General features: G+C 47.0%; 1 protein-coding gene across 1 annotated transcript in view; it reads right to left on the bottom strand.

The window, feature by feature from the left end:
* Positions 1-846: 846 nt before the first annotated feature.
* Positions 847-20,102, bottom strand: part of OBSCN (obscurin, cytoskeletal calmodulin and titin-interacting RhoGEF) — a 163,809-nt gene continuing 144,553 nt past the window's right edge. Inside the window, 20 exon segments of the mRNA XM_062505854.1 lie at positions 847-1,024; positions 1,156-1,305; positions 1,796-1,871; positions 2,321-2,544; positions 3,812-4,051; positions 4,897-5,017; positions 6,282-6,452; positions 8,648-8,770; positions 9,162-9,329; positions 9,448-9,558; positions 10,543-10,668; positions 11,243-14,786; positions 15,606-15,683; positions 16,109-16,154; positions 16,879-17,031; positions 17,323-17,349; positions 17,901-18,073; positions 18,212-18,289; positions 18,926-18,986; positions 19,520-19,720. Of these exon segments, the coding sequence (XP_062361838.1) occupies positions 847-1,024; positions 1,156-1,305; positions 1,796-1,871; positions 2,321-2,544; positions 3,812-4,051; positions 4,897-5,017; positions 6,282-6,452; positions 8,648-8,770; positions 9,162-9,329; positions 9,448-9,558; positions 10,543-10,668; positions 11,243-14,786; positions 15,606-15,683; positions 16,109-16,154; positions 16,879-17,031; positions 17,323-17,349; positions 17,901-18,073; positions 18,212-18,289; positions 18,926-18,986; positions 19,520-19,720 (6,049 nt within the window).

Genomic DNA, 20,102 nt, shown 5'->3' with positions numbered 1-20,102 from the left:
ACAGTGAAGACAATATCACTTCAACATTCCAAATTTTACAACGTATTGAGTTGGTGCCTGCTCTCCACAACACAGGGAAAGCTCCTCTGCTCTCAGTCACAATTCCTGCTCTGCATGCTCAGCAAGGGAAGGAGTCACGATGCTCCATCTTTCAGGTTTGGAAAAATGTGGGTTAAACTTGTTAGAAAAGAGCATCCCTGGATAAACAGCCTCACTTTTCAATTGACCTGTAATGCATTAGGGACTGTTTTTCTGTACTCCTTCCTCTAAACACAGCCAGACACAGCTCTGAGAAAGCCTCCCCTTACTGCTGTTCATATGAAAAATTGAGGGATACATCAATCACTGCAGAGAAACTCAAAGGAACACTGAAGTTATGAGTACAAAGCAATGACACAGCTAACACCATCCTTTGCAGAGGAAAACAGGGCTTGAAGGTCAAAGAGGAACGTGACATTTCATGATTTTTAAGAAGAACTAACACACTCAGCCTTTGTCAGGGATGGTGCTGCCACATCTCCAGGTAGTTGTGTCCCTGCTCCTCAGGGAAGAGTAGCTCAGCTTCCAAGTGGAAAAGACTCTTAGTGGTACAAAATCTGCACGTTACAAGGTCTCTGCTGGGTTTGCTGCCTTCACTGTCCCGTGTCCCTGTTCCCTCCACAAGTCACATGGACACACAGACAGCATGTGGCACACAGGACACACGGGTAAAACACAGGGAGGCCGGGCAGAGAGCAGCTCCCCCAGCTCAGCTGCTGCACCACAGCTTGGCGGGAGGGTTTGGTACCAAACACTCAGTGCAGAAGGGCACAGGGGAGGCAATTCCCATCCGTCACCACATCCAGGTCACTGTGCAATCATGAGGCCGTACTTGGAGCACAGCAGGCCCCTCTTCTTTTCCCGTTCCATGAGGAAATTCCTCAGTTTGGTGGTGGGGAAGGTGACCAGGGCCTGCTGCCTGTTGTCCAGACCTGTCTCCTGGAGCCAGGGGCTCTGAAGGCACTCGGAGGCTGACAGCCTTCCCCTAGGACAGACAGAGGTGAGGGGTCAGTCAGGGATCCCTGCTGCATCAGGAGGCTCCTTGCAAACGGAGAGAAGGGGCGACACCCGGGGTATGCACCAGCTGTGCTGCTGGGAGCACAGCCAGCCTCTTACCAAGGGTTTGCACACAGGGTGCTCTGGAGGAAGGACACGGCTCCCCCGGACAGACCCGCGTAGCACCGCGTCAGCTTCAGCTTCCCCTTCCTGGCTGTTCTCAGGAATTCACAGGGTGCATCCGAGCTGACGGGGTAGGTGGCACTCAACCTGCCCCAGGAGAACAGAATTGAAAACATGAAACTGCCTCCAGCTCTGGGGCTCCCAGCATGAGGGGGACGTGGAGCTGTTGTGGCGAGTCTGGAGGAGGCCACCCAGGTGAGCAGAGAGATGGGGTACCTCTCCCTTGGGGAAAAACTGAGAGATTTGGGATTGGTCTTCCTGCAGAAGGCTTCAGGGAGACCTTGGAGCCCATTCCAGTGCCTAACGGGCTCCAAGAGAATTGGAGAGGGACTCTGGATAAGGGCTTGTAGTGGCAGGACAAGGGAGAGCAGTTTTAAATTAAAAGAGGAGAGCTGTAGGTTAGATATTGGGAAAAAATTCTTCCTGTGAGGGCAATGAGGCCCTGACACAGGTTGTGATGACACAGCCATTCCCTCCATCTCCCAGCTTTCCATGACATTGCCAGAGGATGGGATTAACTCTTTGAAACTGTGATTTTAAAGCCAGTAATAGCATGGGGAACAATCAACTGACTCACATGATGAAGGCTGTGATTCCAATGGACCAAATATCAGTCTGGGGAAGGGCTCCTTGCTCTGTCAGCAGTTCTGGAGCTGGAAAAGTAAACAGGTGTGAGCAAGCTCCTTTCCAACACACTGAGAGCAGCACAAAGGCAGTGGATGCTTTATGCTTTGCTGCCTTCCCAAGAGGGAAGAAGAGGCAGCTCCCAGGACAGGGAGCTGGTTGAGGAGCTTCCACATGGATGCTGATTGCAGTGAAACCATGAGAACCTCTGGGCAGACGGCAGCAAAGCTTTATCCCTGGACAAATGGACACATGGATGGCAGCCAGAATGGTGCTGCTGTAAGCTCTGTCCCCTGTGGTCTGCAGTGGGACAGCTGTGACCCCTCACTGTTCCCACAAACTCACACTGTCACTGGAGAGCAGCACTTGGAAGGCTTTTCTTGCTGGGACCACCTGCTGCCTTGACCAATGTTTGTGTCTTTCTGTTTATCACAGATTGCAGATAAGCCCCAAGTGGCTGTGACTGAACTCAACTCACCCATGGTTTCCACATAGTCCGAGCATTTGTCCATGGAAATAAATTTGTCCGGTGTGTAGAATTGTGCATTCCCAAAATCCAGGAGTTTCAGCAGGTTGGGCTCGGTGATGATCATATTCTCAGACCTGAGGTCCAGGTGCAGGATGTTGTGTGCATGGAGGTACTCAGTGGCACTGAGGATCTGCCACAGGTAATCTCGGACCTCCACCTCTGAGTATGATGTCCTGGTGAGAGAAAGGGGATAGAAAACACAGGTCTCCTGTCTGCACGCCCAAAAATGCCTTTCTACACCCACTATCACCCTCCCCTGGGTGTCTGATCCCATCAGACCCTTAAGAGTCAGGAAGAAACAACTCTAGTTTAGCAAATCATCTCAGTGTGTAGAGGCTGGTGCATTCTGTGAGTCAGGTTTACAGATGCAGCAAGATCAGGATGTTATAGAGCTGAAAGAGACAAAGCAGATTTGATGTCCACAATTCCCTCTTTTTAAATCACAGGATTTCAGCAAATTCATTTTGTGCCACTGTGAGAAGCAGTGAATCTTCCCTGACCCACGGTAACCTCCATGTTGTGGTGTTTGGGTTAACAGGTGTTGGTGTAAGGAAACCCTTCGTGTATCACATTATGGGAGATAGAGGTTCATATCAACCACTGTAAACTGCTTTCAACATCTCAGCTGGGTGGCCCTGAGCTCACTGTAGGGAGCTCAAATAATTTTTTTATCTCACAAGAAGATGCAGAACAAATGCTTTAAAAATCCCATGTGCAATGACAGCACACTGGAACAGATGGAGAGGGATGATCCAGTTTGTCAGGAGAAAGCAACAGGCATCTTCTTCCCAACAGCAGCCCTGACTGGAAAACTCTTCCCTCCTGCTGGATCCCAGAAACCTGGGGTTTTGAGCTTTCTGTGCTTTCTGGCACTGACCCCCAGGAGAACACTGCTTTTGATCTCAGGCCTTGGAGAAGGATCCCAAAATTTGAGTGATGGAGTTGGAATCACTGGTGTGTACTTAAATAGAAGTGTGTGATTTCACATGGTGAAGGGTTTGGAATTTGAGATTTTTATAGTATAGTAATAGGTATGGGACAAGATGGAGGATTTTGGGTGCTAATCTTCCTTCTTCACGGTTTCAGGCAGTAGTTTCTGGTTGGACAGTTAGTGTCACACTGAGGGTCATGGAATGTGGTTATTGGGTCAAAAGTATAAATTATACAGGTGTTAATTCTCTATTGGACTGTTTAACTTTAAGAGACCTTGCAGCAGCTGGATCTCTCTCCATTTTGCTCGCTTCTGGCGGGTAGCTAGAAGTGCTGTCGAACTCTCTGTACTTTAGATAAGATTTAATAAACAGCCAAGCCAGAACACGAGAAAATAATTTCCTTTGTGTGTTTCTTAATTCTGGCTCTGAGTGAAGACAGAAGAGACTGAGACAAACCACTAATTAAGTGATGCAAACTCCCACTGCTGTTACACCCTCCTGCTCTTACCGTAGTGCCAAGGAGTGGAGCAGCTCTGGCCCCACACACATCTCCTGGATCAGCACCAGGTGCCTGGGGCTGACGTAGGCACCCTTCAGCTGGGCAATGTTTGTGTGGTGGAGCTTCCTCAGCACCTGGTACTCCAGCAGCACAGCCTGCTTGTCCTCTTGCCAGTAAGGGATGATTTTAGCAGCCAAAGTCTTGCCGCTCACCTTCTCCCGGCACTGCCGGACGATGCTGAACCGGCCCCTGGCACAAAGGAACACAATTTTGGGTTTTGGTTCCCTTTTGGGAGCACAAAGGCACGTTAAGCTTCTCTTCTGTTCTTTAAAACCACTGGGATTCCTTGCTGTTTTTCATCTGTGCCTGCTGGGGAGTTACTGCATCTACTGTCACAGTTTGCACATCCTCCTGTGTCTTTAAACTGTACAGTCACTTTAAATTACAGGAGTGAGAGCTTAACTCCTCCGGAGAGAGAGGAGAGAGCAAGTGAACTACCTCTGTTGGCAGCAGAAATAAGTGTCTTTCTTCTAGGCAGTGAAAGTTGAATCCCAGCACTCTGACTGAAGTAGTGTCTGCAAAAGTTGGTGCAGCAAGGACAAGAAATTTTTTAGCCCTGGGCTCATTTCATCATAAATCAAGTGGTTGCCCTCCTGCCCAGCACATCTGTTGTGACAGGACAAGGGAGGATGACATTAAACTAAAAGAGGGTTGATTTAGACCAGATATGAGGGGGAAAAAAAGGATGTAAGGTACAGTAAGGATGGTAAAACAACCTGGCCTTGAGCACTTCCAGGGATAGAGCAGCCACAGCTTCTCTGGACAACCTGTGACAGGACCTCCCCACCCCCAGAGGGACCAATTTTTTCCTAATACCTAATTTAAACCTACTCTCAGTTTGAAGCCATCCCCTTAGAGAAAATCCCTCTCCATCTTGTAGGCTCCCTTCACATACTGGGAGGTGCTATTAGGTCACCCCAAAACTTCTCCAGGCTGAACAACCCTGATTTTCTCAGCCTTTCTTTGTAGGAGAGCTGCTCCATCACATGTGGGATTTCTCTCTGGGTCGTTAAGAACTCAGCTGGATTCTCTACCTTTTGATCTCGGTTTGGAAGGCATAGGTCTGGTAGGTGGGGAAGGGCTCAGGAGGTGTGATCATTTCACTCTCTTCTTCAGGGGCAGCTGATGGGAACTCCTGCGTGGCAGCACGAGGTTCTGCAGGGAGAAAGGGACAGGATTACATGGGAAAACAGCTCTGTGTGGGAATTGGAGCCTCTCTGGGTCTCCCCTGCTATCTGTGAACAGCAACAAGGAGAGCTTTCTCCAGCTGTTCCAGCTGTGGCACCCAGTGCTAATGGACTGCATCAGATTCTGCTCTGTCTCCCCAAAAACTCCCCGATACTCCAGACAGAGTGAGATGGCCACTTCAGACAGAATGAGATGGATTCTGTGTTGTGTGCTATGGTAGCAAACATCTTAGCTGCTGCTTCTTATTTTCTCACACAACAAATCCTCAGAATATGGTAAAAACTGACAAGAAATTAGAAACTTCTTGTGGTTGGACATTTCAGAGCAGCAGCTGGAACTTGTTGCTCTGGTTCTGGCATGTGGTCGCATCCAAGCACTCCGTGAAATGTTAAAGCATCCCTTTAAAGCATCTGGTTGGAAAACCTGGACATACTGAGATATGATAACAAATCCTGAGAAAAAGGAAAGCAGAGGACTTGGGGTGAGTTAAAAATATCTCTGTGAACCGATTTTTACAGAGCAATCCTCTCCATTGGGAGGAAGTTCCAGCTAGACCATCCTTCTGTTTCTTTGCAGAAAGGACATTTCCTTTGCTATGAGGATATGTTTGCTCTGGGGCCATGGATCTCCTAATTTTAAAAACATGTGTGCAGTACAAAGCAGTCAAACAGGTGACAAAAATAGTAAATTGAAATTTCTTTACTTCAGAGACAAAGTACAGCTGGAAAATTCACCACAGGACAAAAATCCCCAGTGGAAACACCAGAATAGACAAGTTAACTACTGAATTTAGGATTTAGTTTGTAATATAAGCAAGTCCAGAGTTTTCACCAGTGCAAGACCTATATCAGTAGATAAATGCCTCCAGTAAAACATTTATTGTACAAGACCCATTTCCTCATAATCTCAAATCAAAACCATGTCTTCAACAGGTAATCTGCAGTTCCCAGGTTTGTGTTTTACTATCAATTTTATATAGTTATACATTGTTTATATTTACATGATGTTGTTATCTTATTGGGGTTTTTAATGTTTGTATCTATTCCACTGCGTCCAGAACTAGAAAATAATTAGAAAATCATTTAATTTTAGATGCAAAAGCCCTGAACAACCCTGACCCAAGTGGAATTTGCCTTGATTCTCTTGCTCTTGGCTTCTGGGCCCGCATCTAAAAGGATGCAGTGGGTTTGATGCAGGAAAATCTCACAGTTTTCTTGGCGTTTGGTCTTACCCATGTGATCCTTCCCAGTGATTTTCACTCTGGCAGAGGGGTGGCTGTAGGGGCCTGTCCCTGCCTTGCTGGTGCAGGCTGTCCTGAAGTGGTAGATGAACCCCTGGGGGAGATTTCTGGCATAGTAGCAGCAGTCAGTGATGTCAGAAGCAAGAGTCGTCCACTCCCCATCTTAAGAAAGAAAAGAGGTCAGGACTCATTTTAAGATGGTCGCAATGGGTTGGAGGTTTTTGGTTGATTTGGGGGTTTGTTCTGCTTTTTGGGGTTTTTTTGGTTGTTTTTGTTTCTTTTTTTTCCCACCAACTTTGCTTATGTGCTGGGAATGTGGAAAAAACAATTTACCACGGCCAACTTTGGGGCTGTACCTGTGTGATTCTTCTCTAAAATCAGCTGGTTTATATCTGATAATTCCAAGTTGTGCCAATGAGGAGTTATGAAATTTTCCTGTATTTTTTCTCTTTATCTAATTCATGTCACCAAACTCTATTGGAAATATACATCAAGAACTCCAAACAAAAGATAAATCACTATTTTTTTTTTCTCTGTTGGCCCTGTCTTTAATCCAGTTGAGACCATGAGGTGCAGGATTCCTGGGCAGAACCTTCCACTAACACCATCCCAGAAAACCCAGTGTTTGAAACATGGATGGTTTTATTCAGCTTTTGTGAAGCTCAGATGATTTCTCATGGAACTGGAATTGTAGGTACATTCTGGACTCATTATTCATGGGACTAAGTTAGGGAGGAGAAAATCCCCAACAAAAATTTAATCAGCATTCCTCCCACATGATGCTGTGTCCCCTCTTTTGCCGCTGTGCTCAAGGCTGCACAAAACTGCCTGAATTTAAAATAAATCATTCCATTCAAATAGACTGTGGCAAAGACCCTCAAGCCTTTGGATAAGCAACAATTCCCCATCCAAACCCAAGATATCAATGATTTTACAGAGTACTGGTCAAACTGGGGACTGTTTGTGTAAGGAGGAGCAGATACAGCTTAGAAATAGAGAAAAAAATATGTGCAGAAGTAGCATAGAAAAGCCTGTTTTCAAATAATGGATAAACCAAGGAATTTATTCCTGATTATCTTAATCCTCCTGTGTTCAGGAGAGCAGGATTTTGCATGTTCCTGCCAAATGCACAGTGCAATGGAAAGCTGTAGATGCTGTTTCCCACTTTTCTGACTAACTGCAAGAACTTGTGTTTGTATCCTCCCCAAATCTCTCCTACAGTTGTGTCAAAAGGAATAATGATAAAAAAAGGGGTGCTGGGGGGAAAGTGACTCACACCAGCTCCAGAGGGAAAGGGCAAAAGCTGCTGCTCATGCTAATCCAGAAGGGAGTGTCGTGTGTTTGTTTGTTTGGAGAATTAAGTGAAGGAACATGGAGCAGCTGAATCCAAAGGGCTGGGTTTGTGTGGCTGCAGCAGGAATTGCTATCAGACAGCACACTCATAATAACAACAGCAAATCCATCCCAAGAGAGGCAGAACAGCCTTGGGGATTTGATACAAAGCTTTTGTAACTAAACAGGAAAATACTCACTTTTGACAAGGGCAGATAGTGGCAGGACAAGCGGGAGCAACTTTAAAATGTGAGAGACTTAGATTAGATGTCAGGAAGAATTTATTATTCAGAGGGTGTTGAAGCCCTGGCACAGGGTGCCCAGAGAAGCTGTGGCTGCCCCTGGATCCCTGGAATTGTCCAGGGCCAGGTTGGATGGAGCTTGGAGCAGCCTGGGGTAGTGGAAGGTATCCCTGCCCATGGCAGGAATGCTGGAATTAGATGGTTTTTAAGGTGCCTTCCATGACTAAATGATCCTCTGACTTTCGTCAGCCTCTGGACCAAGCCTCAAAAGAGAAAATCAAAGGGGTGATGCAGTTTTGTCAAACTTTGGTTATCCTGTCCTGACTCTTTGCCCTAAGCTTCCTCCACAGGCCTTTGGAAAAGAAAACACAGCTGTTCAGCAGAGGATGAACTGCCTGTTTGATAAATCATCTTTCTTCAGGGAAGCCTGAACCTGGGATGATGTTGTTTCATTACTGTCTAATTTTGTCAGATTACTGAGAGCTGCAAGTCAGACTAGGCATTTTCTCCTGTAGCTGCTCACTTTTTGGTTGTAGCTTCCACCCAGCCTTTTTTGATTCACACTTTAGCAAAGCCTTGGTGTGAATATGCCAATTCCAGGCTGATTTAACAGGTACAACCCCTAACTTTTAGATGGTTAAATGACAGCTGTATGAATCCTATTCCTAACTCTAAACTGGGGAATTAAATCAGGCTGTTTCTGAGCAACAATAAAATATCCAGCTGGTGAGGAGATCATACAAACCAAGATGTTCCTTGCAAAGCACGAGGACAGCACCTTACCTTCAGTCTTGCACTGGACAGTGTAGTGGACAGGGGTGTTGGTTTCCACAGGTTTCCAAACCAGCTGCACTCCATCCTTGTAGACCTCCACGATGTCAGGGGGTGGAGGACTGGGGGGAACCTCTGTGGAGAGGAGGCACAAACCCCACGAGTGTTAACAGCAGCACTGCTGTGATACAAAACCCTGCACCCAACTACAGGTATTATTTATATAAATATATACAAAACATGCATATGTCTCTTATATATGCATATATATATATAAACACACAGCTAGTGGAACAGCAATTTTACCATCCCTAATTTAAACTCAGTACTAAGATTTTGTCTTGGAGTGGCTCTTAGTCCAGGAGAGAAAATAGAATGAAGAAGAGGGAATGAACCCTGCACAGGCTATGGACCACAGCAAGGGAGAGATCTTCCTCTGCACTCATGTGCAGAAATCTCATCTCAAAGGCACTGATAGGTTACATTTTTAGGGGCATACCTACTTCTGTATCTACTCCTCTCTCACCTGCTTTTCTCATGACACAAGAGGTGGATGCTGAGCCCAGAGAGTTTGTGGCCACACAGGTGTAAATACCAAAATCCTCAGCATTGACAGAGAGAATGGTTAACAGCTGGAAGTGTTTGAGCGTGGATGAGATGAGGATCCTGCTGCTGCTCTGGACAGGGATCCCATCTGGAAAGCAGGAGATGGGAGAGATAAGCACCCTGCAAATTGATGCCAAGGTGTTTAAAGCTCTCCCTGCAGCCCTGTCCCAGGGGTCAGGGAGTCTCGGGAGGGATGGCAGTGTCACCTCTGAACCAGGTGATGTGCAGGGAGGAGAGAGCTGCTGTCCTGCACGAGAGCGTCACGCACTGCCCAGCGGCTGCAGCCTGGTCCATGAGCTCCTCGGTGAACGATGGGGCTGCAGAGAGGAGGGAAGTGCTGATTCAGAATAGCCCAGAGAGCTTTGTGGGAAACAAATCCCTGCAGGACATCAGAAAGTATTTGTAATGGGGTCAGGAAACTTTCTGGGTCATGGTCCCCCACTCCTTTGGCCACCGTTTGGAGAATCCCCCAGGGAACAGAGCACACAGGTGAAGGAATGCTGTTCACCCATGGGTGTGGTGTGACAGATCCAGGTGGATCTTGGAAAATCCATGGGGAATGTCTGCATTGGCCAGCTCTGGTACAGCTAAAGCAGCAGAACAGCTCAGAGCAGAGAGAGAGAGCCTGTCACAGCAAGGGTTTTCCTCTGGCTGAGCCTAAATGTGGGGGCAAAACTGAATTATGGAGTCTCAAGGATGAGGGGATCAAATAGGACAAGAGGAAATGGCCTCCAGTTGCCCCAAGGGAGGTTTAGGTCGGGTATTGAGGAAAATATCTTCATGGAAAGGGCTGTCAAGGACTGGAGGAGGATGCCCAGGCAGTCACTGTCCCTGGAGGGATTTAACACATGTGTGGCACTTGGGGACATGGTTTAGTGGTGGTCTTGGCAGTGCTGGGTTAATGGTTGGACTCAGTAAGCTTGGAGGTCTTTGCCAACTAAATGATTCTATGGTCAAGACAACACAAGGAGAGAGAAGGAGACATGAAAGATGGATATTGAAGAAGGAAAAACCCTATATAGCATAAAATCTGCTCCTCTCTATCTCCATGGGAAAGGGGGAGTTCAGGTTTTCTTTTGTGTTTCTCCAGGTTTTTTCTCCACAGTGGCCAGGAGCTGCCAGCCTCCCACAGCTGCTCTTCCCAGTGTTTGTCTGGGCTCTGCTGAATGCTGGGACAGTAACATGACCTCAGAAAATGCTCCTGATGGAGTCAAGGGGCAACTTGCCAGAGAAAAAAGCAATTATTTCCTGAATCACCCTCTGAGGGTAAAACAAACCAATGACTCCTGCCACAGCAATACCTTTCTCCTTTGGGGTGAGGCTTGGTAACTTGAATGAAGGGAGTGCTGATTTCCTCTTCAGAGAATCTTCAGCCCCTATTAACAGCTCCTTTTCTGCTGCCTCACTTCCCAGCTCACCAAACTCTGCTGTGAGAAAGGATGAGAAGTCATTCAAGGCCATCCTTCTCCCGGTAGCATCCATTGGCAGTGACAGTTCTGCCTTCACACATAAATAATCACAGGTTCCCTTATTAATCACCATTTGATTAACAGGGAAGTCTGCGACAGCTGCTGCAAACAGAACAGTGTCCTGGAAGAACAGGGAGTATCCAGGGATGGCAGAGAAGAAATTACAGATCCCCATGTCCAGTAGCCAGGGTGACTTTTATCTTCTCCCAGTCACTTTAACCTGAGATTTGCCATGCTCAGATGACAACTGCAGCAAGGAAAGTATCACCCAGCCCTGCTCGGCTTCTGTGCAACCTCAAACAGGGAATTTGAGCCCCTTCCATCAGTGGATTAACCCAGCTGACTCTGCACAGAAGCCAGCCACTAAGAGAGACCTGATGGTGGAGACTACTGATTTCAGAACCTGCCATGGCCAGATTTGCAATCCCAGTCTAACCACAGCTTCAAATATGCTGGGGAAAAAGAAAAAGGCAGCTTTAGCAGAGCCCAGTTACAGCAGCAAGTCTGTGAAGGAACAAAGTGAGATAATTACCTTCCTCTGGCTCAGGAGATGTCTTTCCTTTTAGGATTCTTGAAATATGGGCAACAGAAGCTTTTACTTTCTTCTTCAGACTCTGCTCCACCGACTGCTCCACAGAATGAGATCTTGCATATGGCTTAAAGAGTCCAGGCTTGGTGTGGAAGGAGCTTTTCTGTTTCCCACTGGAATCCTTTTGGGAGCTATACATTTCTTTATGGCCCACTTCCCCTTTCCCCATGGCTAATAAGTTAGCTGCTTTTGAATCCTCGGATATTTCCAAACGGTTCTTCCTATTCTTGTCTTCCTGTTCTCTGATGCACAGTCTTTTATCCTTATGGAGATGTCCTGCAGGAGGGGACCTTGCCCTTTCACCAAGAAGCATAAACCGTCTAGGAACTGGTTTGGGTGAAGGCTTCTTATAGCTCAGAAACTCAAATGGAAAATAGACAATGTCGTACAAATCTGAGAAATTCAAATAGGCAGGCTCCACTTCCGAGATGTCAAATTTTTGGGGGCCGCTGCCAGGGCTGGGTGTTTCATCTGACAGGTCTTTGATTTTCACCAGAGAAACTTCTGGGTGTTTGCCAGCGTCCTTGACCACTGGCACGTGGAAGGGTCTGTTTGCAGTGTCCAGGCTCTCTGTGGAGGAAACGCTGTCTGGGCTGGAAGGGGAGGTCTCAAATGCCAAGTCCTCCAGGTGCTCACATTCGTGAGGAACTGTCTGTGCTCCCTGCTCTTCCAGGACTCCTGGCTCCTCGCTCACAGCAAGGTAGTGTTCTGCAAGGCCATCCTGCTCAGTGACTTCTCCTCTTCTATCCTGTTGGATGGAAGGGGAGGAGGTGTCCAGGTGTGCCTGGCTGCCTTTGTAGAACATCTCTCTGTGAGGAGAAATGTGCTTCCTGCTTCCCTTCTCTCCAGAAACCGACTCTGCCCAAACATTCATCTCTTCAGAGAGGGAAACCATCTCATCCACTAAGCCCTCCAGCACGGCAGACTCCTCGTCACTGTAGAAGGAAGATCTGTGGTGTGGCAGCTCCCGACCGTGATCCCTGCGGAGCAGCGGTGGGACAGCTGTTCCAGCATCACATCTTCCACTTCCTAAGGCAATGCCTCCACCCTCACCACTAACCTCTGCATATTCCTCATATTCCAGTTCATAGGCTGAAGCTGGAGCAACTTCTGGTTGTGAAGCAGTTAAAGCACCTGAACTGCCACTCTCCAGACCATCCGAAATCCCATCCCTGTGCTGCTCTAACACCTCGAGTCCAGCCTTGGGGAAGGGAGCAGCCACAGCTTGTCCAGCTGCTTGGCTCCCACTTGTTGTCACAACAGATCTGATCTCACTGTGAACTGACACCTCTGGATGTTCTTGAGGGAGGACAGTGCTTTGGGAGGATGCAGCTCTGGCCGGGTGTGTGCTCTCCAGAGCAGCAGGCTCTGAGCCATGGCCTTCAGGAGCCTTCTGGGGTCCAGCTCCTTCATGGGCCAAACTGGAAACAACCTCTGTGACAGATGAGCTTTTACTCCTCAGTGCAGCAAGTTCCTCCTTGCTGAGAGCCTGCTGTGCTCCGTCAGAGACCAGAGCTGGCACTGATCCTGGTGGTGGGATTTTGGGAACAGCGAGTTGCTGTCCCTTCACGACAGCTGATGCTGTGTCTAAGTGAACAGGAGCCTGCTTGTGTGCTTGGCCTTCATCACCGTGGGCTGATGGTGGAGTGGTTCCTGTAACAGCTGCTTCTGCATCTTCCAGGACAGCAGATCTCACATCTTTAGGGGTCTTCAGCTTCTGAGGAACACCTTCACCAGCTGTGAGGGTACCTGGCTGTTTCCCCAGCCCAACAGTAGCTGCTGGAACACTTTTTCCAGGAATTTCCTCACTTTTTTCTTTACATACTGGAATTGAATCAGTTCCTCTTTGTTCTGTTGGAACAGCAGAGCTTTCCTGCTCCATGAGCTCAGATTCAGCAGTGCCATGAGCAGAAGTCTTTTCATCTGAATGTTTCTGCCTTTTGTCTTTCCAAGGTGGGGCTGGGGCTATCCTTTTGATAAGCAGGCTTCCACCTGTTAGCTCTGGGTGGGTGTTGGTGGGAGCAGACTCCTGGGGCAGACACACACCTCCCTCACTCGGAGGAGATGACTTTGGGGTGGTCTCTGACTCTGTGAGGGTTGAAATGGACTCTTTGCCCTCCTGAAAAGCAGAGTCAGAGGCACAGCCAGAGGCAGATCTACCCTCCATGCTCTCGTGTTTTGGAGCTGTTGGTGCTGTTACATCTGAGCACTGGGCAGTTGGAATGGGGTTTTTGCCTTCCAAATATTCAACGTCCTCCTCAATCTCAGTGGCTTTTGACTTCTTCAGTAAACGCTTCCTATTCTCACTCCTCTGAGGTGACACCGGAAGTCCCTCTACCTGTATAAGAGCAGGTGGGCACCCATTCCCCTCACAGTGTGTGGAGGGAGAGGGCTTCCCTCCTGAGCAATCCTTGCTGACTCTCCTGATGTCCCCTTGCTCTGCTGTGCCCACAGAACATCCCTTGCCAGGCCCTGTGGAGGTGTCACAGTGATCACTGCCTTCAGGACAGCTCTCCTGCGATAATACATCGCAGTCCTCCTCCAAAATATCCTGCTCCCTCAAGGATCTGGAGGCTCTCAGCCTGTATTCATCCAGGGAACGGCTGCGGCTGGCACCGGCAATGGCAGGGTGTGGTGGCTTCCTGGCAGTGTCAAACGATGCAGATTTGGTCAAGGATCCCAGCAGACTTTCCCTGCGATCATCTCCTCCTTCTTCCTCCTCTTCCAGTTCAAACTGCTCCAGGAGGGGCTCACGGAGGCCACTGAGTGGCACCTTGGAATAGCCAGCCTTCCGGAAAGTCCTTCTGGCTCTGTCCAGGTGCCTCCTGAGCTCTCTGCCTGGTGAGGAAGGTGGCCTTGCAGGCAGCTCAGTTGCTTGGCTGTAGAAGGTGCTTTTAATGACACTCTGCCTGGGAACACAGGCAGATGGCTTTTCTGTCCCATCCCCTGCCTTTTCAATCCTGTCCTTTTCAGATAAAGATGGTTCTGGTTTTTCTTTCTGATGCAGAAACGATGTGCTTTCTGTGGAAGCCCTCAGAGATGAAGGCTCAGCAGTGTCACTCTTTTGGGATGCTCCTTCCCGAAGAAGCCCCTCCTCTTTCTCCTGTAAGATACTTGCCATGAGCTCTTTGCTTTCTGTGGGTGATTTGTCCCCCACCTCAGCTTTCATCGAAGCATATTTCCTCCTCATGGGTTTTACTGGAGGGATGGAGCTTTTGGAGTGCTCCCGTTCACTTGCACATTTCAGAGGCTGGGGATGGCTCGGGGCATCAAATACAGGCAAGTGCAGTTCAGGGGTGGATCCAAAGTGCCTCTTTTCAGGGAAATTTGAGTTCTCGTTGTCTGAAGAGGAGCCACTGGTGCTGGAGGAAGTGCTCTCCTCAATGAGGTGTCGGGAGATGGCCAGGGAGCTGTTGTCATGGGTCCTTTCGAGGATTTCTGGGATGGACCTCATCACCAGGATGGATTTGTAGCACATCAGGGAGCGCTGGGAAGGAAAAGGAGACAAAGCACAGCACGGTGGGAGTGTGGAAAGCAAAGACACCAACATGAACTCCTGCACCCCTAAACACCACACCCGTGAGTCTGATTAGACACTGCCACCCTCAGCACATGTCACCAATCCAGGCCTCATTTTCTCTCCAAACCTTCCTCTTCCCTCATTCACTGACATGAAATTAAATGGACATCAGGGACACACCTGCTCTTGTGACTGGGGGAAACAGGACTCTGTTCAAGATTTCCAAAGCCAATCTGGCCACTCAAAACAGATGGAAAGGATTTTTTTGGTGGAAAAAAGTCAGAGGAGAGACTCGCTGAAGTAAATGGCTTTAAATCCTTTGACTGCAATGCAACCTACAGTGACTTAGGCCAGCAGAAGACCTACCAAGTGTGGGAGATGGGATTCCTCTGCTCTAAATTCTGCCATGTGAGGCATCCCAGTTGAAACTGGAACTCTCCTTCCAGCCAGCAGAGAGAAACTGGCGTGGTCAGAAGGCAATCAATCCAATTATTTGAGAGAAAACTTCAGGAAAAGCATTTTCTTGGCACCTGTCTGTAATTCAGCTCCAATTGCAAAGGCACCTAACTCGGACACAACCTTGTGTCTTACAGGCACCTGTATGAGTTTCCAGGCAGTGAAAGCCTAGATAATTAATTCCTGACACATCCATCTCTCCTGGGCTTCTTCCAGCCATGCCCAGATCTCTGCTGAGCTTGCTGTCCTAGCCCAAAAGATTTTCAGTTTCAAATGCAATTTAAAATGGATATAACTAAACAGAATCAACAGAGATTAGGGGCAACTCACCTGCCACTTGCTCCGAGCCACAATGAATTTGAGCTGTTTGGTGTTAATGAAATGAGCTGCTTCAAGAGGGACATTGTGCTGCCAGGTGGAAGGAGAGGAAAATATTTGGTTAAAAAATCCTGATTTCATTTCTTGAGAAGTTTTTGTGGGTGTCTTTTAGATTTCTTTACACAATTTACTCTCTTTACACAGTTGTTTAATTTAGAAAGGTTACAGTAGATCAAATGCTGCAGTCCTTTCATAGTTAAATTGCAGCTTTTCAGTGATTAAATCAAGCCCTGTTCAATACCTGTCATTAAATCCTTTTTGCTGTTGTTATTTTTTTAACTCTTTTCCTTAGTGATTTAAGGCTTTGGAATATAAACCATAACTTTGGTCTTTAAGGCCAGTTTCCTTTCTGTAGTGACGTGGTGGATCAAGAGGGAATGGCCTCAGGTTGCACCAGGGAGGTTTAGATTGGATATTAGGGAAAACTGTCTAATGAAGGACCAGGACAAACTTACCATGAACCATTTGTGGGAAAGACAGTCCAAAGCACTGGGCCTGGATCTGGGAAGAGAACAGATTGGCATTTTAGCAGGAAATCACCTCCAACAGCAATCACTGATCTTGCTGAAGGTGCTGCTGCATGCAGACACCCTCGAGCACTCCGGGTGTGCCCTTGGGATGCTGATCTGGAGCCCAGAAGCCCAAAAGACACAGCAGCTTCCAACTCAAGGTTTCCTTCCCCTGAGGGGAAAACATCCTCATTTTTCAGTCTCACTGTCCCCACAGATGCTCAGGAAGAGCTCATGGCTCTCTGCAGGGGTTCAAGGGTGTCCAGAGCAGCTCTGAGAGTGACTTTGCCAGTTTAGATGGCCAGAGTGAAAATAGCTTTGGCAGCAGGCAGAAAGAACAAAAATGATATTAAAATCAAGTTCTTGTAAATATGCCTTCAAGCCAACTTTTGTACTTTAAATTGCTTAATGAATGTGGTCAATGTTATTTCATACTCACATAACTCCCCCTATGCTCTTCCCCCTCATCTGTGTCATTCCAGAAACTCCTCAGCCTGGAGGAGGCAGGGAGCAAGGACATTACCACACCAGAGAGAGGCCAATTTTGGCAAATATCCGAGTTGTGGGTTGGGTAATGGGGAATAATACAGAAGAATTAGGGCAAAGTGCACCACATCTCACTCAGCTTTCTGCTTTTCAAACCAAATGATGAGCTGGGATGTGCCTGCTGAGACACCAACAGCTCTGCACAGAGGGAGGCACAGGAGGGCACTCACTTGGGCTGCTGCTGCAGGATCCCCTTCATGAAGTCCTTTGCATCTTCACTCAAGTGAACAACATCAGGAATGGTCCACGAAATCTCCCCGTTCTGGATATTCAGGAGAGTTTTCCTGTCGTTCTCCCCAGCAAATGGAGACTTGCACGTCAGGCTTATTTATTGAACACCAAAAAATGGAAAGAGATAGGTTTTAGGTTTCTGTTTTCTGTTCAAATGACAGAAGCACAGATGCTTACATGGGGTTTTTAAATACTTGAGGGGCTCCGTGCCTGGGTCCTGCAATGTTTGTAAGGAGCAACCAGAAAAGGAAGAAACCACAAAATAAATTGTCTTTATTATGGAAGGACTGAATGCTCCACTCAGATCCCTCCTCACCTGAATGTACTGGAGGGCTCTGATGGACAAAAGGTTATTGAGGGAATTTTTTCCAAGATTTATTTACCTTAAATACGTGATGACTCCGATGGCCCTGAGGAGAGAGGAAACATAAATGTCATTTTTATCACTTTTTTACCATTCTTCTCAAGCCCCTTTTCCTGCCACTAGACACCCTGGAACAGCAAGATCACCTTCTCATCACCTTTCAAGGACAGTAAATCCCAAAAGCTTTTTTTTTCCCCTTAATTTTTCCCAATCAGTATTTTTAAAAATTGTTCTCAAGCAATCCTTCATTTTTAAAGCACAGATAGAGGAAAAGCCTCAAAATATTTCTTTTTATTTATTTATTTATTTTGTTTGCATTTTTCTAGAAGGCCCTTTAAGATCATTCCCTCTAGTTGCTGCCTGGAATAGAGATCATCTCCTCTAAGATGCTCCTTTGCATTAATTAGCAGAGTTCAATTATGGTTGAAAAAAGAATTAGACAGGAGGAGCTTTAAAGAGCCTTGATGGCTTTTGGAGTGTCAGTGATCACTTTCACTTTCCTGTGTTATTTTCACTGCTCCATTTACTAATTAACAGCTAATGGAAATTCAGGCCATTGAGGGCCTGGAAAAGCTTTTTGGGAAAAGGAGAGATTACCAGATATCAGTTGCTTTTGACACTGGTGACTGGGAAACAATTTCTGGGGCAACAAACTCTGGAGAGCCGTATTTGCTGTACTGAGGCTCCACGGGTGTGATCCTCTGGGCAAATCCAAAGTCACAGATCTTCAGGTCTTCCCTCTCAGGATAAACCATGAGGATATTCAGTGGCTGTTGAATGAAAAAAAAAAAAAAAAAGGATTTTTCTTTAGAGCAGGGAGTATTTTCAGTTGTGAGAATAGTTCAGAGAACGCCCAATCCCTGGCCAAGAAGAGGCTGGGAGAAGCCAGACTGGTCATTGCTCATTACCTTGATGTCCAAATGAAGGATGTTGTGGTCATGAAGATACCTGATTCCTTCCAAAATTTGCTTGATGTACAGTTTGACCTAAGAATTGAGTCAATTGTTAAACAATTAATAAATAAACAATTATTAAACAGGGAGAGTAAAAAGAAGAGTCCCTGATTGCACCAAGATTTGATCTTTAATGGTCTGTCCCAATCCAAACCATTCTATGATGTTTCCCTCTGAGAATTTCTAAAAAATAAATAGTTGATTTTACCAATAAATATTGGATACCAGGCTACTTGATGGGAGACCTGAAACATTTTGAACTTCTAGCACCAAGGATGTAAAAAAATCTCTTAGAAACCATAATTTCAGCTTTTCTTTTGAAGACAGAAAGGGAGTAGATGGAATACAGTTGCAAGGGGATAAAGTGGCATTAAGTAAGTGGAGATAGGAGCTCCAGATGACAAAGTAAAGCAAATGGCAAAGCAAACAAATTATAACAACAGAGCGAATATAATCTTTTTTTTAGGCTGAATGCAATGCTGGTGGCCAAACCCACAGGCTGTTTGTAGTTATTCCCCAAAGAAACCCAACTAGCAATGAGAGTTGGTAGGAACACATTGTAAAGGCTGATTCTGCTTTGATAGATCATCACTGGTTCAAAGACATTTCTCACATTCCAAAAGGAAAATGCAGAGAGAACCAACTCTGGGCTTTCAAATGAGAAGTTACCTCAGCTTCAGTGACCACGCTCTTCTTGAATAGTCGGTCCAGGAGCTCTTCATTGGAGCATCTGACAGTGGAATTAAGGGACAACAGAACCACGTGGAAAAGCTTATTTTGACTGTGGAACCATCTCCCTCCAGCCAACAACAAAATTCAGGAGGTGATGTCATCAATGGGATCATCATGAAAGTCTCTGCTGCAGCAGAGTCCCTGCTGAACTGGGCTGCTCAAAACCTGGAATCACTTCTGCTAAAATCTACCTGCTGATTTTGGGGTTTCTGTTCTGCATTTCCCTCATGCTCATCCAGACTGGGTCTCAGAGAAAGAGAGCTCATAACTTCCAGATGTTTCAGAAAATAATTTCGGTGCTTAGCATCTCCTTCACCCTTGTATATACAAGTCTGATTTTTCTCACCCAGCAGAAGCTGAGGACTGCAGTGGAGCTCTCTACAGAGCTGTGCTATCCTGCAGTGCAGAGAAGGATTGTGTGTGTCCTTTTTCTCTCAGGAAAAAACAAAATTGAATTGCTTAGATAATTAATAAATGAGCTCCACCCAGTACTTCCCAGACTCTTCAGACAACTGCACAAAAAAAGGATACAACTCCAGAATCAAAATCAGTGTTTTTCGTGTTTCAAACTCATCCAGGAGCCTGGTAATTCTGTCATGGGACAGAGAGGCAAGAATATCCCTCTCCTGATGAGCTCGAGACCTGGTTTTGCTCCGCAGAGGGATGAATTTGGCAGCACAGGACACCCTGTTCCCTTTGTGCACCACCCGTTTCACGAAGCTGAAGCATCCCCTGTGCAGGAACCGAAGGACAGGCAAGCCCTGATCAGACCTGGGCAGAGATTCTCCCACACCCTGGCCTTTGGCAGCTCCCTGCTGCTCGGTGCTGCAGTTCTCCAGCACGGGAATTTCATTTTGCTGTGTGTGAGGTGCTGTTGCCCTCTCCTGGCTGTCTCCAAAGGGAAGCAGCGTGTTCCCATCATGGGAAAAGCTGCTGCAGTTGCAAAGGCTGGTGCTGTCGCATCCCTCGGGCAGACCCGGTGTGATGGGCTTGGGATGCTCCCGTTGCCAAGAAACCACATCCAGGCACTGATCTGTGAGCCTTTGGATGGTTTTTTTTCTGGTTGGAGCTGCCCCAGCATACCTTGAAGTGACCTCCCACTTCTGTCTTTACT

The sequence above is a fragment of the Cinclus cinclus genome, chromosome 1 (genome assembly GCF_963662255.1).
Source record: "Cinclus cinclus chromosome 1, bCinCin1.1, whole genome shotgun sequence".
NCBI lineage: Eukaryota > Metazoa > Chordata > Aves > Passeriformes > Cinclidae > Cinclus > Cinclus cinclus.
Note: the sequence above shows the minus strand (reverse complement) of the source record. Positions and strands in the feature narration are given on the sequence as shown.